Below are 18905 nucleotides of genomic sequence, written 5' to 3'. Positions count from 1 at the left end.
AATCTGAATGCAGTCTCTGAGTGATACTAGAAGTGGAAATTTCCACAAGGAACTCTGCTTCATGAATTATATTGTTTGTGGAACTGGGAACTGAACCCCAAGCTTCTGCATACTAGGCAGACACTGTGTCACTGAGCTAACCACATCTCCACTCTATCACATGAAATTATCTTTTTAAGATAGTACAAAATTGCTCTCAGTCAGTGTCTAAGGTATATCTAAAATAATTGAATTTATGTTTAAACTTGGGTCCCATTTCAATATCTCATTTCAAAAGAAACCCAAAGTACTTTGAGTAAGGAATGCTCAACCTATTTCTTATTGAATTGATATTAACTTACTTAAAAATACAAATAAAAATAACTCAATATAATATAGGTTAGTAAAAACTAGCCCAATAATTTGAGAACTTTTAAACTTGGAGTGACCCTGCCCCTGACAACTACTAAGCTATCAGTATGAAACTAAATTGCCTATTAATTTAAATTATAACATTTCATAAGCTGATTTTTTTAAAGCCATTTAACTTAGTATGATATGTTAGTGAGCAAAGGAAATAATAATTTCTGGTAATTTTTGTATAATGGCTACGAAGGAGATGGAACTGGAACGGTTTGTGCATCTGTGCTATGATGACAGTTACTGTTCACACTGTCATGTGCTGTCATGTTTCAGAAAGCATCTTCCCCTGTGAAGTCGGCTGCATCCATCACTAAAACCTGTGAGGTACAAAATCCTGAGCTACTTCACAAAACTGCTAGTCCTCTGAAAACAGAAGTGCTGAAACCCTGTGAGAAGCCAGCTTTATCCCAGGCAGTTCAGCCCAAAGAGGAAGCTAACAGAGAAGTTTGTCTACAGTCACAATCCAAGGACAAACTTGCAACACCAGGTTTGAAACGTATTTGAAACTGTTGTAGATTCAAGACACTTGTTTTCAACATTTTATTTACTGTTACCTTGTTGGTTTTGTATATCAGGCTGGCTTGGGACTTAAGTAGCCCAGGCTGGTCTCAGTCTTGTGCTCCCCATAGTCTCCAGGGACCTGGGGTTACGTAGGCATCTATTATCAACCTACTTTTTTTTTTGTTTTTCCAATTTTTGCTGTATGAAGGCACATATAATTAGATACTACATTTTAGGGGAATGTCAGAGTATTAGTCTTATAACTTTGTATGTGGAACACTGCTTTCCTGTTTTTACTCTGACTAGATTAAATCCAATTTTACTTGACTAACAGAACAGTCCATCAAGCTCCTGGGATCCACTTGTCTCTGCCCCACCCCAACAGCAGAGAGAAGCTAAGATGCATATAGAGTTCTGCACTTCCATTATATTTACATATTTGTATGCTTTTTGTATATAAATAAAGGTTTGTATTTCTTAAAAGTAGTAAGCTGATGTTCCATAAAATACTGTTATTTATCCTGTGACTCATTTTCAGGTGTTCTGCACATATCATTAACTGAGAAACACAGGACTAAAAAAAGCTAGCAAAAACATATTGCGACAGACTGTACTGTGTTCTGTGCTTAACTTTATGTGTGTGCATACATCTGAGCGTGTGGGCAGGCATGCCTTTATATACACATGAAAGCTGGAGGCTGTTCGTCCTCCTTTCTTGTTCTCTTGAGACAGCATCTCTCACCAAACTGAAAACTATTTGGTAGCCAGCCAGTGATTGCCTGGGAGCTATGTATCTCCTTTCCGAGGCCAGGGTGACAAGCACATGCAGCCATACCTGGGTTCTTACGGATCCTGGGGAGGCCAACTCAGGCCCTCCTGCTTGCAGAGCAAATGCTCCACTGAACCATCTCTCCACTGCGTGTGTGTGTGTGTGTGTGTGTGTGTGTGTGTGTGTGTCCTTTTTGAACAGGATCTCATGTGCCTCAGGCTTCCCCTGAGCTCACTCTGTGGGTAAGGATGACTTTGGCATTGAGATCTTCCTACCCAGTTCCCCAGTGTTGGGGTTACAGACATGCATGCTGTGCTGGGGATTACTCCTAAGAGACTCACACATTTCGTGCATAGAATCTACCAACTGCTATATCCCCAGTCTGTTATTCCTGAAAACACACTCTAGACATTATAGTTCTTACTTTGTAAGTGGAAATAAATAGGAGTAGGGCAAGTAGAATGCCATGGTCAGTGTCTAGATGCTCTCAAATGAGAATTGGAAACGAGGTGGAGCTCGGTGGTGGAGCATTTTTCTAGCGTGCACAGACCCTGGGTTCAGTCTCTACCACTCTTGCAGGCTGGAGGTAGGTGAGGATGACAATGACAAGGGAACCATAAAAGAAATAATTACAAGGTCCTCTGATGGAATCAGACTGGTTTATATATATTTTGGTTTTTATACTGTGTGTATGTTGTTTTGTTGGAACATGTATATTATTTGGCTTGAATTAATTACTTGTGTGCCCGATGCCCAACATAGTCAAAGAGGGCTTCAGATCCCCAGGAACTGGAGTCATGGATGGTTGTGAGCCTCCGTGTCGGTGCTGTGTACTGAACCCAGGTCCTCTACAAGAGTATCAAATGCTCTTAACTGCGGAGCCATCCCCTCAGCCCCACAGACTAGTTCTTTTTTTCCTAGGTTTCTAAAGATGCACAACTTAGGTAGGAAGCATTCTTTGTATTTTTCTTTATTAGTTGGTATAATCAGAATTACATTACCAACACCTCAGAGATACCCAATATAGATGTTTCTTTGTACTGAATTCTAGCTTGGTATATGATCTGAAGCGGTGATAAATGACATCTGGAGTCCTGAGTGTGGCCATATGTTGAATTCTGCTGTTTGCCTTTTTATTCCTTCCCTCTTCAAATAAAGTATAATAGCCACATCCATTTATTTATGTGTTTTCCTGTGGCTCTTTTCAGTCTCTAATGCAGTATTGAAGAGTCACGAGAGACTCCATAGGGTCCACAGAGCCCCAAGTCCTTACAGTTTTCCACCTAAGGAAAGTCTTCCCAACCTCTGATATAGTAACCCTTTTGGTAAAGGTGGATACACACACACACACACACACACACACACACACACAAAGAGAATATATCTATCATCTGTATCTATATTCCATTTGCCGTACTACAAAAGAACTTTATACTCTTACAAATAGCACTCACTCTTTTAAGACTATAAAATCAAGACATCTTTTTGATGAGCTGTGTATCTTATAATTTGTAGAAAAAAATGGTTTATGTGCACACATGCTTGCCATGGCCTGCATGGAGTTGGAGGACAGCTGTCTAGATCCAAATTTTATTCTCAGCTTCCTTGTCAGCTGATCACAGCCTGTAACTCCAGCTCCTCCAGCTCCGAGGGAATTGACACCTGGCCTGCTTGGGTACCTGTACTCACAGTCACCCCACACAAATACACATACACACATATGATTAAGAATAATTAAAAATAAAATTTTAAAATTCAAAATATGTATTTAATAGGCTGAGCAATTTTAATAGTTTTTAATAACAGTAAATGACTGTTCCTAGAAACAAACCACTTTGTGACTAATGGGTTTAGAATTTTTCCCTTGGAAATGATAATTGCCAGGTATTTTAAATAGATTCCAAAACTGTGTTTTCCGTAGGAGGAAGAGGAATTAAGCCTTTCCTGGAACGCTTTGGAGAGCGTTGTCAAGAACACAGTAAAGAAAGTCCAACATATAGAGCATCCCATAGAACCCCAAATATCACTCCAAATACAAAAGCTATCCAGGAGAGATTATTCAAGCAAAACACATCTTCATCCACTACTCATTTAGCACAGCAGCTCAAACAGGTAAGGTTGTCTGCATCTAATGCTTATCATGTGGCCTCAGTATAGAGCCTAAGGAATAAATATGAGTCTCTTATTTTTATTTTAAGTGTATGTGTGTTTTGCTTGCATCTGTGTACCACAAACATGCAATGCCTGCAGAGGCCAGAAGAGGGCATTAGATTTCCTTGAACTGAAGTTACAGAAGGTAGCAACCTGCCATTCGGTTCTTGGAACTAAACCTGGGTTTTCTACAAGAACAGCCAGAGCTCTTACCTACTAATCCGTCCCTCCAGCCAAAATATGATTATTTTTGACTAAGCTAAGGAGAATCCTTTTGGGGACATGTGAAAGTTAATAAGATATATTCTGTAGCCCTAGATCACCTCGGAACTCACTAAGCAGCCCAGGCTAGCCCTGTATTCCCAGCAGTCCTACCTCAACTTTCCATGTATTGGGATACAGGTTTGACTACCATGCCTGCTGCTGATAAACAGAATTTTGATTCTTTGTACCTTGTGTTGAAGATCGGACAATGAAGTCGAATCATATTTTACTTGTGAATCTTTGTATTTTATAACGAAGACAAAAGTTTCTTTTCTTTCTAATCTTTCTATAAGGCTCTATGTAGTCCAGGCTGATCTCAGACTAGCTGTATAGCCGGGGATGATCTTGAACTGACCCTCCTGCCTCTACCTCCCAGTGCTAGGATTAGAGTTATGTGCTGCCACATCTAGCTTTTAAAAATGTTGACTAGTATCTGCATATTCTTAAATGCTATTGGTTCTTTTGTAAAATACTGCCATCTTTAATATGTGTAGGAACGTGAAAAAGAGCTGGCCTGTCTTCGTGGTCGGCTTGACAAGGGCAACTTATGGAGTGCAGAAAAGGATGAAAAGTCAAGAAGCAGACAGCTAGAAACCAAACAGGTAATGTGAGCCATAAGCGTAAAAGTCACTGAGGTAAAGTAAGAGTGGACTTTAACTTTTGGTTTCGAGAGGACAGGGTCTCTCAGTCTAGCAGAGGCTAGTTACAGATTTGACATAATCCCTTTGTGTCGGCCTCCCAAGTTCTTGGGTTATAGGTGTGACTCACCATGCCCAGGTTTGTGAAATAAATTTCAAATGCCTTCCTTTCCTAATAAACCACTGTTTCCATTCCTCAGTCCTGAAATGGCTTAACACTTTCTTTTGTTGTTGCTGCTGTAATTGGTTAATCCGTCCTAATCTCCCAGGTGGCGGCAGCACGAGTAACTCCCTACCTGCCCCATGTTCTGGTTTTCTGAATGAAAGACACACGTACACACAAATGCAGCCTTCTATCTTAATATGCCTTAAACAGCTCAATGGCTGAGCCACTCCCAAACTTTGACACTGCTAACGCCTCTCCTCTGATACTCCTGAATAATTACTTACTAAAATCTATATTCCATCTCTACTATGCCAGACCCAGTTTCTGGGGATGTCTGGGGCTGCTCTTCCCCAGCTCTTATATGATTGGTACACCTCTCTTCTGTAGCTCTCAGGCCTGCAGCTCTTATATCTTTCCTGGCATGGCAATACTAAATCAAATCCTCCTCCTTCTCTGTCCCCTTGTCCATGAATCCTAAAGTCCCATCTTTGTCTCCTTGCCAAGCCATTGGCTACTGGCAACTATATTCACCCAACCAAACCAACTGGGGGCAGGACCCTCAGAATCTTATATGTGTAATGTAGGATGTCACTGCCATAGGTTACTTCTTTTTCTCTTCCCCACTTTTTCTTCCCCCCTCTCTCTTTTTTCTCAAGTTCATCCATGATTTTCATTGACCAGTTTCAGATCAGTGAATGCATTGAATGACTTACTAGCAGAATTTGGTATTACCAATGCATTTTCTGTGTGAAGACCACCATCATTTGGCTACCACAGTACTAGATTCTTACTGTTTCTCTCCTGTGTCCCTGGAGACAGGAGTCTAGATTATTTTGTACTAAACAGTTTCTGCCAAGCTTGTGAGATGGCAACACTTATACATGTGCACAGACTTCTGAGGATGATACTAACAGGAAGTTCAGACGATTCTTTCCCCAGAAACTCATTTGTTCATTACAAAAGGAAATACATGAGTGTCATTGTCTTAGGATTTCTATTACTGTGAGGAGACACCATGACCAAGGAAAATAGTTAACTGGGACTGACTTACAGTTTCAAGGTTCAGTCCATTATCATCCAGGCAGGAAGCATGGCAGCATGCAGGCAGGCATGATGCTAGAGAAGGAGCTGAGAGTTCTGTCTGCATCTTGATCAGCAGGTAGCAGGAGGGCAGAGCCACTGGGCCTAGGGGTGAGCTGATAACTCAAAGCCCACCTCCTAGTGACATACTCTAGAAAGGCCACACTTCCCATAATGCTATGGGGCCATTTTTGTTTAAAGTACTGCAGTCATTAGAATCTACAGAGATGGAATGTTTTTGAGAAACATGGAATGATTTTGTCCACTGAGGGTTGAAATGAGTCGGCTGAGGTTTGTTTATTTGGTGTTCGTGCATGCTGAGGTTTCAAGTGTGAAGTCTGCTGTGGTGTGTCTGGTGAGGAATGCAGGAAGAAGAGGGATGGCAGGTTGAAGAGAACAGAGGCAGTTAGTGTAGAAGTTGTTGGAAGTTTCTGTCGTGCCTGGAAGGTATGAAAAGGCAAAGCTGTTTGAATTGTTTTGTAAATTCAGGGAAATTTTAGTGTTGGTGGAAAGGAGTTAGGAAGTAAGTAGTTAAGATAGAGGAAAAGCTGGTGATTGGTTGATAGGATAAAGGGAAGGGAATCAGTTGTGAGAATGCTCGGTGGAAACTGCAGGTCCTGTTAGCTCTGGAAGCAGAAATGTCTGTCAACTGCTGGGAACAGGAGGAGCTCACTTCTGCATGGAACCTGGCAGGTGAAATACTTGGAAGAAGGAAGGGCTAACCTGGAAGCAGATGGTAGAACAGAGATTCACACAGGTTCTGTATTACTTATTTTTCTGTTGCTGTGAGAAAACACCATGACAGAAAACAGCTTAAGGAAGAAAGGGGTTGTTTTGAAACAGTTCCACAGGACAAAGTTGGTTGTGGTGGGACGTCATGGCAGTAGTCCAAGAAGCATGGAGTCAGGAGCTCCAGTTACACTTCCTTCACAAATAGCAAACAGGGTAGGGCTGTTCCAGTGACATACTTCCTCAGCAAGGCTCCATATCCTAAAGGTTCCAAAACCCCCCAATAGTGCATGCAGCTGGAGCCATGTGTTCAGATACACAAAAGCCTATGGGGCATTCTCATTCAAACCACCACAGGCTGTGAAACCAAATATTATAACCAAATTTCACGGGTACAGCCAGAGTCTAGTTGTAGATCTGAAGAATTGGTTGGTACTAGGTAGGGCTTTCTCAGATGTTTGTGTCTAGATGTTCATGTTAATGAACAAGTCATTGGGGAAGTGGTTGCAATGAATTCCACCTTGGATGGAGGATAAGAAAATAGGTAGAAACAAGGAAATAAAGCACCAAATGGCCAAGAGGCAAAAATAGCCCCTAATGGGATCCTTGAGCAACATACACTGCATGCTAGCAGTGGGCTGTGCAGTAGCTAGGCCTGTCTATCATAAAGCTTCAACACGGAAATAGTGCACGCTTTTCAAACTCTTTCTTTCTTCCTCATTATTGGGTTTGTTTTTATCCTTATTTTCTTTGAATTTTTTCTTTGAGTAAGTGATAAATAAAATTTTTATGTCAGACCTATCTCTAGATTGTATAGGCAAGAGCTGATTAAAGTGACAGAGGAAATTGCTTTTGTGTGGCTTTAACTTTGGTTTGTATAAAACTGAACTCTGAAATGACTTTATTCTTTCTCCTTCCTAGTCTTTAAGATTTTACATACTTGGAAATTAACACTAGTCTGAGTCTTTTTATTATACATTATTTCTTTTATTCTTCAAAAACATATAGAATATTAATTTAACAGTAGTCTTATTTAATAACACATAGTTAAGATTTGTAATTCTGAGAAATAGAATTTGCCTCTCCATTTGTTTTTTTTAGGAAAGTAACTGTCCTAACACTCCCCTCAAGAAACATCAGATTGTCTCAAGCACCCTGTCGATTTCTGTAACTGATAAAGTGGCTGAAACTGAAACAGCAGTGAAGATTTCTGGTACAGAGCCTGCAGGTCAGTGACCCCATGCTACATGAGTGCCTCCGCTGTTTGCCCTTCACCCATTTAGTTCTTCCCACAGAAAGAACTCCCTCTTGGCTCATGTGTTGTCCTCTTCCGAAGAGAGAGGGGCTTTGTTCGGGCAGCAGAGCTCTGCCCCCGCTTCCTTCCTCTCCCCTCTGTTTCCTTTCCTTCCCCTTTCCTTTACTCCCTTCCCCTTGCCTCCCTTGCCTCCCTTTCCTCTCTGCTCTGGTCTCCTCCCCTCTGCTCCTCTCCACCCCTCTCTTCTCTTCTCCGCCTGTTTCCTGCTTCCCTTTATCCCACTCGTTTCCCTGCCCATCTTTCTTGTAGGAAACAGACGCTTACTGTGTAACCTACACTGGCTGAGAAGTTTGTTTGTTTTTCCAGATAGGATTTCTCTGTGTAACCTTCGCTGTCCTGGAACTCACTCTATAGACAATGCTGGCCTCAAATTTACTGACATCTACCTGCTTTTGCCTCTTGAGGCTGGGATGGGATTATCACCACTGCCAGGCTAGTCTAGAAGTTTTAATCCTCTTGCTGAAGTATTCCAAGTATTGGAATTCCAGGTGTGAGCTGCCATGCTTGGTTTATCATAAACACTTTCAATTGCTTTCCTTCCTTCCTTTCTTTTCTTTCTCTTCTCCTCAAAACCCCCTGTGTAGCTCTGCAATCCTAGGGCTCTTACACCAGCCTGGCCTTGAACTCAAAGAGATTCTTCTGCTTCCTGAGTGTTGAGATTAAAGGCATATACCATTATAACTGGCAATTTTTATTTTAATAATATGAGATAAAAAGAATCACATAAACTCAACCAGCTTTAGCTAAGCATGGTGGCACATGCCTGTAATCGAAGAACTCTGGGGAAAGAAAGGATTGCTGGTTTTTAAGCTAAACCTGAGCTTCATAGTGAGACACTGTCTCAATAAAGACCCCTCACCCAAAGCAGTTTTGCCAATTTAATTGCTTTTAGGCTCACATTTCAATAGTGTTTTGTATATTCATTTGTCATTGATCTTCAGAGATTTGTCTTTGGAAAATTGAAACTGTACTCATTAAACAAAACTTCTTTCCTGAATCATCCTGTTTTCCTTTGTTGCTGTGAATCTGTCTTTAAGTAGTCATGGATAGAAACATGCAGTATTCCCTCTTTATCTTCAAGGGTACAGCCCAAGATCCTGTGGGTAAAGCTTAAACCTATGACTTCGCCTGAGTCCCCTAGGAGCTCAGGTGTTTTCCTGCATACCCTGCGGCGTTTTCACAGGAACAGAATTGTACAGCGTGATGTGTATTTGTGGATTTGCTGGTTTGGGTTGACAGCAGATAGCTGGAGCTGTGGAAAGTGAGGCTCTGGGTGAGGAAGGCTGGGTATGGTGTGTGCACAGCCTGCCTGTTCTCTGTGGGTGTACTTGGAGCACCTCCTTCCTTCTGCAGCTGCTGCAGTCTCTGGAGAGGTGTCCAAGGCACAAAACCCTAAGATGCTCTGCTTCTTACCAGCATTGTTTTAGGTTTTGAGTGGTTTTTGTCGATGATCCTTTTGTTTTGGGTAGTGGCAGTATGTGTAAGATTAAAAACCCCATGTGTCATTTGTGTTTCTCAATAGTGGTAGTGAATATTTTTCATATTCTTTGGGGAAATTCCTTAATTTTCAGTGGGTTGTTTCTGTGTTCTAGATGGTGACCTCTTCATCATGCACGTGATTGACAAATGTCTTGTTTCATAGACTGAGTGTATTTGCTAAAAAAAGTTAAGCTTGTAGTTTTATGTTTCTATTTTCTTTTGTTACTTCTTCTGTTTGTTTTAAACATAGGAAATTATGGAAAAATTCAACATAAAGCCTTTCTCCTATCCTTTTTTAAAAAATATAATTTACAGTTAAATATTACATTTAAGTTAAATACTTTTTTGCTATTCTTTTAAATACGTGAGGGTCTATCTTTAACGCTTTATATATGGCAGAGAAAGTACCACTGAGCTGAACCCAACTGTGTAATAAGTTTTTACAGAAATATGAATCCTTTAACTTTGTGCTCTTTCAGAAATGTCTGAAAATGTCAAGAGACCTTAAATTCTTTATAAATTTGTGGGTACATTTTCCTTCCTGGAAAGAGATTTTGATAGAGATTGCATTGAGTGTCCAGATTTTTATGGCATGCTGGCCTTTTACTAAATCTTTCCTTCTGTTTGTGTCTTTATTTCCCTTTGTATTATTAATATTTACCAGTAAATCCCAGCGTGGGGTCACTACCCACCTCAATGGCTTATGTTATCGAATGTAACACACACAGCCTCTATATTTAATATGCCCTACACAGCACAATAGCTGGGCAACTGCTTAACCCCCATGCTGTTAGAATCCTCCTCCCACCGATAATTCTGAGTTACTACGTACTAATTTCTGTGTTCCATCTTGGCTCATCTTGACCCCATTGAGCAGCCGTCTGGGCTGCATTCTCTCAGCCCCTTACATGGCAGCTCTACTGCTTTCTGCTGCCAACACCTCAGGTATGGCGTCTCTTTCCTGCTTCCTTGGGTCCCAAGCCCAGGAACCCTAAATCCCTCCTCTGCCTCTCCTCCCCAGCTATTGGCTCCTGGCATCTTTATTTAACAGTCAGAATTAACTGGGGGCAGGTTCCCAGAAGCTGTGTATAGACCCTCTCATGCAAACAGTTTCTGGGGGGCATAATTAGTATTAGGAGAAAACAGAGGTAGTCGTTCTTTATTTCCAGATTTAAATATTTTAAAATAAAGACACAGTTTGGTAATAAAGATTTATCACTCCATGATTTTACATTTCAGGTTATTTCTGGCATGTGTGCACACATGGGCATTCACACACACATACACACACTAATTTGTCTTTTCTCAAACATTTTTTTTTAGGTTCCACTGAAAGCGAAATGACTAAGTCTAGTCCTTTGAAAATAACATTGTTTTTAGAAGAGGAAAAGTCCTTAAAAGTAGCATCAGACCCGGAGGTTGAGCAGAAGACCGGTTGGTTTATACTCTTTATTTATTTATTTATTTATTTATTTATTTATTTATTTATTTATTTATTATTTTTGGCTCTAGACACATTATAAAAACTAATGCAATAATATAAGGATAATGTGTTTTTAAATGTCCTTTGATTTCAAAATACCTTTGTTTTCAAGCTAAGAAATACTGTAGCTTCCATTAAGATGAGGTACTATTAGCAGTTACTGTTGGTTTGCTCTGTCAGAATTACCCAGTGTTGTTAAACGTTTTACTGTACTGACTGCTGTGTGAAATGACACCTCCTACCTATAGGAGAAGCTTGTTTTTAAAAGTGCTTTTTAAGATTATTCACTTATTTATTCATTCGAGACAGGGTTTCTCTGTAGCCCTGGCTGTCCTGAAGCTCTCGCTATAGACCAGGCTACTTTTAAACTCAGATTCTGCCTCCTCTGCCTCCTGTAAGTCCTGGGAGCACTGCTGGGAGAGGTTTATTTTTAAATTGTGTGTTTATCTGTGTGGGTGTGTTCACATGACTAGATGCCTGAAGAGGCCGTCATATCCCTTTGATCTGGATGTACAGGTCATTGTGAGCTGCCCATTGTGGGTGCTAGGAACCAGATTTGAGTCCTAGTATAGAACACACCAAGCTATCTGTCTAGTCCTTGAACAAGTATTTTTTTGAAAGTTAGAATTTTGTGTTCCTGCTTAAAACCTTCACCAAAATCTAATGAACATAATGTACATTGTTTTTTCTTTTTCTTTTTTTTCCTTTTTTTTTTTTTTTTTTTTTTTTGTAGATCTAATCTTTATATCTTGGAAAATATTTTGGAACGTTTATTGGAGATTGTCCTCTCTACCTTGTTGTTAAGAAGTAACTTTTCTTAGGGTAACTGTATTTTAGAAAGCATGGAAACTCCACCTCCCCTGCCATCTTGGATCACAGTATCTCTCCACTGAAATCTTTTTCAGAAGTAGTGCGTGAAGTTGAGATGAGTGTGGATGATGAGGATATCAATAGCTCCAAAGTCATTAATGACATCTTCAGCCATGTCCTAGAGGAAGGGGAACTGGATGTGGAAAAGAGCCAAGAGGAGATGGACCAAGTGGGAACAGAAAACAGTGAGGAGCAGGAAGATGCACTGAATATCTCTTCAATGTCTTTACTTGCTCCGCTAGCTCAGACGGTCGGTGTGGTGAATCTAGAGGTAAGAAAAGACCGTCCTTACTCGGGCTCATAGGAAAGTAAATTCAGTAAGACTGCATATCTGGTAAATACAAATTTGGCAATGTCACCAGTGGTTTTGTAAAACTGACCGAATTTGTTTAGAATGTAAAACTCTAGTGATTTCTTATGACCTCAGATAAACATTAACATGTTATAACAAGCATGCCATCTGGGCTCAAATCCTGGTTGTAGCATTTTATAATTGCGACTTCTCTGTGACATGGTTCTTTTAGCTGTTAAACAAGGTCAGCAACAGTACCTGCATTCTAGGGCTGATGTAATTATTAAATCACAATTATATTTAGGACCACAAATACAACTGACATTCACTGAGTCCTGACTTCTATTAGTCACATCATCCTAAACTCAGGATCTAGTTCTGGGGATGGCCTCAATTAGAGGTAACTTTTTAAAAACATTAAAAAATTTTTTTTTTTTGCTTATTCACTTTACATCTTGCTTACTGCCCCCCTCCTCCCTCCCCTTCTCATCTGATCAGGTGGGAACCCCCTGGGAATCCCTGGCATTTCAAGTCTCTGTGAGGCTAGGCACTTCCTCTTGAAGCCAGACAAGGCAGCCCAGCTAGAAGAACATATCCCACGTACAGGCAATTAGAGATACTTTTCTTTAAAAGGTTTTGTTTGGTTTTTGTGTGTGTGGTTTGTTTGTTGATTGTTTTTTATGAGACAGGGTCTCACGCAGCCCAGGCTAGCCCTGTGTGTGCTGATAGGTCAGTATAACATGAATTGCAGCTTCAGTTCATGAACTTTTTAAGTCTTCATAACAGGGTCAAGTACATCTTTATTAGTCAGTATAGGAACTATTAGAATTAACACATTTTTGTCAGTGAGAAATAAGTTTATTTAATCCTGTTGAAAAGAAATCTGTGCTTTAGGAATCAACAAATTTTGAAAGAATTTTCTGTATCTTGCTGGTTGTAAATGCATGTTACTGCAAAATGTTGCAATATTTGGATGAATGGTAGATGCTTGAGTAGAAGTCAAGTGAATGTATGGCATGAGGCAAAACTTTGTGGTCAGTTAGTTCAACCTAAAACTTTTTTTTTTCATTTCATTTTATGTGTTGGGTGTTTTACCTGAATGTTTATCTATACTTCATGTGTGTGCAGTGTGACTGGACGTGGTGGTGTGAGCCACCACGTGGGTACTGGTTCAATAACCCTGGTCTCTAGAAAAACAGCCATTGCTTTTAACCACGGAGTCATCTCTCTAGCCCCTGGTCCTGTCTGGCTTTGTGAGGAACAGGGCCTTTTCTGTAGGCAGAGCAGACAATAGTCCTGCAGACTCAATGCTTCTCATTGCTTTGCTGATTTGTGCTTTCTATGCAGTTACTTTGTAGGAGTGTAATCTATTCTGTTGTTTTTATTATAAAAGAGTAGACTTGTTAGATGTGTATTTCCTAATAGCAGAAAAGAATTAATTATGATTTAGAATTAAATGAAGTATTATTTAGGATCCATGTTGTTCACCCGTAACTTCTGGTATGTAAATCCTGAGTGTGGTCACGTCTGTAGTCAGGTGTCAGGAGGCTGTGGCAGGAAGATGAAGAGCTGGAGGCTAACCTGGGTAGCACAGTGAAGACCATGTCTCCTAAGTGAAAACAAAGCATAGGAAAGCAAGGCTGGGACAGTCTGATACCTGTCTCACTTACTGTCTTACTTTCTATAGGATGTCATTTCTTCACCTAAATCGGAATTGAGAGACACTGGCCTAAGTGCTGCAAGTCCTAAGCCAGGAAAATTCCAGAGAACCCGTGTCCCTCGAGCCGAATCTGGTGATAGCCTCAGTTCTGAGGACCGGGACCTTCTTTATAGGTATGGCTGTTTGGGGAAGGCCTCTCCTCACATGTAGGTTTAGATTGGCAGGAGGAGTGTTACAGTTTAGGTGATGTTTACAGCATCTCTCTGTAAGGTTGGAATAACTTTTTGTGGCTCTGGGGATTGAGCCAGGCCTCGGGCATGCCAAGCAAGAAGTCAGCTTGGGATCACATCTGTCATTTTTATTTTCCCCAAATGATACTTCCATGTGGGGAACGGTGGCAGATGTTTTCAGTATGAAGTTCAGTTTCTGATGACATGTTTCATAGAGTATTGTTCCTGGATTTCTAAGAGTAACATTTTTTTTCCCTGAAGCATTGATGCATATAGGTCTCAAAGATTCAAAGAAACAGAACGCCCTTCCATAAAGCAAGTGATTGTTCGAAAGGAGGATGTTGCTTCGAAATTGGGTGAAAAGAATAATGTCTTTTCTGGTCAAGTTAATATCAAACAAAAAATGCAGGTATGCCCTGGTGTGGGATACTTTGGACTATTTGGAACTCCATTGTGAGCTCGCAGCCTGAGTGACTGCAGTGGGGACTCATTTGGGAGCCAAGCGACTCCTGGATTCACCACGGAGTAAACTACGTATCTCTGTAGTGTAGTGATTGGCTAGCGCGTGTGAGGCCCTGGGTTCAATCCCCAGCAGCCCTCCCCTCCCAACATAAGTGTAACTATCAGTTGGGTGGTAGAAATGTGTAAGACTTATTGTACCTTCCAGGGGTTTTGCCAAAGCAAACATTTTTTTTCTGTCTGGGCACTTGGGGTCCAAACTCATGTACCAAGGTTTGTGCCGCAGACACTTGCCAGCACCTATCCATGCCCTCACTGAGTGTCACTTTATTTGGAGCTAAGTCAGCACAAGAGCAATTTTAAAGTCCTCATATTCACTATAATTTAAAGTTTATTATTAATTACTATGGAACAGTAATAGGAAAATATTAGGTCATTATGTTATTTATGTGTTTGTTTATTTTGAGACAGAGTCTCATGATGTAATCTTAGCTGTCCTGGAGCTTGCTAGGTAGACCAGGCAGGCCTCAACTTCATGATGACCTGCCTGTTTCAGCCTTTTGACTGCTGAGATTAAAGGTCTGTTATGCTTTGTAGAAGTACAAAACTCTGCATATATAATAAAATTTTATTTTATAACATAAGGTGTGTTATGCCAGCAGAGTTAGGAGCTGAGAGAGGCAAGAACGCAGTTTGGCTTAACCTGACTCAGTGGCCTGGTGTTTGTTCAAATGTCAGGAGTTTATTTTAAGTGTATTTAAATACAGCACAGTTTGTTGAAAGTTATTCTCAGAATAATGTAACTCAGTCCTGCATGCATAAAAAAGTGTACATAAATCTCCCCAAGGATAAATCAGATGTGACTTCATCAAAGCTATGTGTAATGTCCATAAAAAATTTACCATAAGGATCTCGAGAGGGCCCGATGCTGAAAAAGTCTCTGGTCACAGATAGTGCAAAGGTCACCAGGCCAGAAAGAGTGCTTGCTCTAGCCTTCTGGTCCAATACGAAGGTTTTTCATTCTTTCCCTTGAAGGGATAACCCTGTTTGCTTGACATTCTAGGTTCCTCTGGTGAATGTTTGAGCACAAACTCCTTCATAGTGATCACATTGTAGATGGTATTCATTGGTGTAACACTGTGATGTCTAGTCTGCGTTCACTGTATGACCACAATGAAGGTTGCAGTGTCCACCAGGAACATCTTAGATTCATCATACAATTTGATTTTCAATAATGTTTTATTTTAGTTTTTTCTAGACAGGGTTTCTCTGCACAGCCCTGGTTCTCCTGGAACTCCTCTGTAGACCAGGCTGGCCTTGGACTCAGAGAAGCACCTGCCTCTGCCTCCCTAGTGCTGGGATTAAAGGTGTGCACCACCACCATCCGAATCAATGTTTGATTGTAATCAGAACCTTTTACTGGCATTACATATTTTTGCGATGCTCACAGTTTAAGAATCTGTGATCGAAAAATTCATACAATAAAACTGATTTTGACATTTCTAAAAATGTTGAAAATTTTGCAGTTAGAGTAAATAAAGTGGCAGTGGTGATTAAAAACATGAATTTTCTTCTGTGATTTCACCAGGAGCTCAATAATGACATAAATTTGCAGCAGACAGTGATCTATCAGGCCAGTCAGGCCCTCAACTGCTGTGTTGATGAGGAGCATGGGAAAGGATCCCTGGAAGAAGCTGAAGCAGAAAGACTGCTTCTGATCGCAAGTATGTGTGCTGCCCTGGAGCGTGGTATCCTAGATGACTCGGCATGTGCGCACATTAGTCTGTGCCTTCAGCTAATGTGGAAACGGAGCACGCTGACGTGGGAAGGGGACACCACGTGAGAAAGCCGATGAAAAGCTGACGCATCGTAAGCAGTTGGAAACAGACTAGAAAGGGAGAGCCTACCCAGCAGCTCCCTCAGAGACAGCAACTGATGTTGTCAGTTCCCTCTTCAATGAATGCTCCTGATTTGGCTCTCACTCAGAAAACAGTTTCAGCTTTAATGTCTAGAATATTTAGTTGCATATTTTATATTCACAGCTGAGAAAAGAGCACTTCTGATAGATGAACTGAATAAGCTGAAGAATGAAGGACCTCAGAGGAGAAACAAGACTGGAGTCATATCCCAGAGTGAATTTGTCCCATCTAAAGGGTCAGTTGCTTTGTCAGAGATCTGCCTGCCTCTGAAGGCAGATTTTGTCTGCAGCACTGCACAAAAACCAGGTACGGGTCTGGATTTCATGGCAGATGGAGGAGTTTGCCTAGACAGATTTGCTCGAGAAAGACATAAGGAAACATGCTTTACGATACAACACTTCCATCTTATGACTTCGTTCCTCGTATTAAAATATTTGAATAAAACCATTAGGGGAAAATTTTACAGATCTGGTTACCAACACACCCAAGTATGACATGACTGTCTCAAAAGAAGGCTGAGCACAATTGTGACAGATAGCATTCTCCGAAGGCGAGTTGCGGTGACAGGATATGCCGTTTGACCTTCATTAATTAGTTTTGTTATATTAATGTGCCAGATCATTCAAAAGAAATTATTTTACTTTATTCTAGTAAAAATTCAACAAATTATAGAAGTTCTTCTAGAAATTTTGAATTATTGATTGTATGACTGCTGATTGCTTAGTAAATGCCTCTGATGAACTTGTCTTTTCTTTGCTGGATTCAATAACTACAGCAATCTTTAAACTGTCTAATCTACCAGAACTCACAGGAGCGTCAAGTGGCTGCAGAGGAATATGGCAGCAGAATTTGAAACAGGATAATTTCTAGAAAACTCAATAAAACTAAAAGTGTATGAAATGTTGGATGAAAATTAAGATTTTTTTGTATTTTTCTTTGATTAGAACTTAATCTCTATAGGTAAAGACATTTTAAAGTGAGAAGCTTTTGAGTTTTAGGGAAAATAAAAAGATGCCTGCAAATGTTTGAGCCTTCAGTGGGACCTGGTGGAATAGCTTGTCATCCCAGCCACTTGGACAACTGGATAGAAGGTTGTCAGCTTAAGCCAGACCCAAATTTGGTGACACCCTGTGTTTCAAAACCTGTAAATATCTTCAGTGGGTCTTAATCATATGATTTACCCTTTGGAGGCGTGTGCTAAGCACTGCCAAGCAGGTCACAGCAGGGATGGTTTTGTGTTGTTAGCAGACCTTGAGCTTATTCCGGGACTGCTGTAGGTATCAGTCTGCGTCTTTCTTAGCTTTTTGTTTTGAGAAATTTAAATTTTATGTGAGTTGATTGCAGTGTGCCTCTGGTCTTCCAGAGTGCTGCTGCTGCTAAGTGTGATTTTACATTACAATTTGTTCTTACAGATTCATCAAATTACTACTACTTAATTATGCTAAAAGCTGGGCCTGAACAGATGGTTGCCACACCATTAGCAAGTACTGCAAACTCCCTTAGCGGTGATGCTCTGACATTTCCCACCACGTTTACTCTGTAAGTAAACTGAGCGTCTCATGGTTCAGACTGTTTTTCTTTTAACAGAGTTAAGATAGTCTCAGCATCTGAGTGACATTTATAATCTTGTTTTCTCCATTGTAGTGCATGAGATGGAACTAAGGGCTTTGTTGTATCAGCAAGCTATATTCCAGACTTTTGTAGTATATAAGATACATTTACACATGTTTGCTAACTTATTAGAATGCCGCATTTTATTAGTATACATAACCTCATGGTTATATAAATCCACACCCCCCCTCTTGTCTCGTCTCACTCCTGCTGATTTCCTTCTTTCTTCTCAGCTGTCTTCTACTTTCAGCTCTTTCTTTCTGGTAGTGTTGGGAATCAAACCCAGGGCCTCATGTGCTAGCCAACGAGATTCCTCTAGGATTGCTTATGGGAGCAAGGACAGCCTATCACCCCTCTAAAACCAATGTCTCACCTTCTGTAACCATCTGCCAATGTCTCAGAAGATCTGAGCCTTTGTGAGCACCTCTTCCAAATTATTATTATTAATTATTATTATTATTATTATTACAAATTCATTTGTGAGGCACTGGAGAAATGACACAACAGTTACTAGCGCAGGCTGTTTTTCCAGAGGACCAGGTTTGGTTCTCAGTATTCTCATTCCAGAGGATCCAGTGCCCTCTTATTGCTTCTGCAGTCACTGCATGCATGTGGTACACAGACATACATGCAGGCAAGGCATGCATGTACATACAATAAAAATAGTAAGTCTTTAAAATGTACTGTGGTTATTACTGTATATGATATGCATGCATGAGGTCAGTGTGGGCTGTGGGCAAAAGCTCGTGTAGAAGCTGGAGGATGACTGTACACTGTTCTCTCCTTTGCCTTTATGTGACTTCTCAGTATTGAACTTAGGTTGCTAGGCTTGTGTGACAGACCCCACTTAACTACTAAGCCATCTCCTGGACCCCTGCTTATTTTTA

At 40.6% G+C, this 18905-nt stretch overlaps 1 protein-coding gene across 3 annotated transcripts in view; it reads left to right on the top strand.

Moving 5' to 3' along the window:
- Positions 1-18905, top strand: part of ANLN (anillin, actin binding protein) — a gene marked incomplete at both ends in the record, with an annotated part of 50199 nt that overhangs the window by 13020 nt on the left and 18274 nt on the right. For 2 of the 3 annotated variants that reach the window (XM_080929806.1, XM_080929805.1), the window contains 11 exons: positions 676-889; positions 3594-3784; positions 4582-4689; positions 7802-7928; positions 10818-10928; positions 11883-12118; positions 13827-13972; positions 14291-14438; positions 16077-16212; positions 16531-16713; positions 17820-17946. In XM_080929806.1, the coding sequence (XP_080785932.1) occupies positions 676-889; positions 3594-3784; positions 4582-4689; positions 7802-7928; positions 10818-10928; positions 11883-12118; positions 13827-13972; positions 14291-14438; positions 16077-16212; positions 16531-16713; positions 17820-17946 (1727 nt within the window). The remainder of the gene's footprint in view (positions 1-675; positions 890-3593; positions 3785-4581; positions 4690-7801; positions 7929-10817; positions 10929-11882; positions 12119-13826; positions 13973-14290; positions 14439-16076; positions 16213-16530; positions 16714-17819; positions 17947-18905) is intronic. The other variant, XM_080929807.1, reaches the window with a different exon arrangement.

The sequence above is a fragment of the Micromys minutus genome, assembly GCF_963924665.1.
Source record: "Micromys minutus genome assembly, chromosome: 16".
Classification (NCBI taxonomy): Eukaryota; Metazoa; Chordata; class Mammalia; order Rodentia; family Muridae; genus Micromys; species Micromys minutus.
This window is presented reverse-complemented; position numbering and strand designations above follow the sequence as displayed.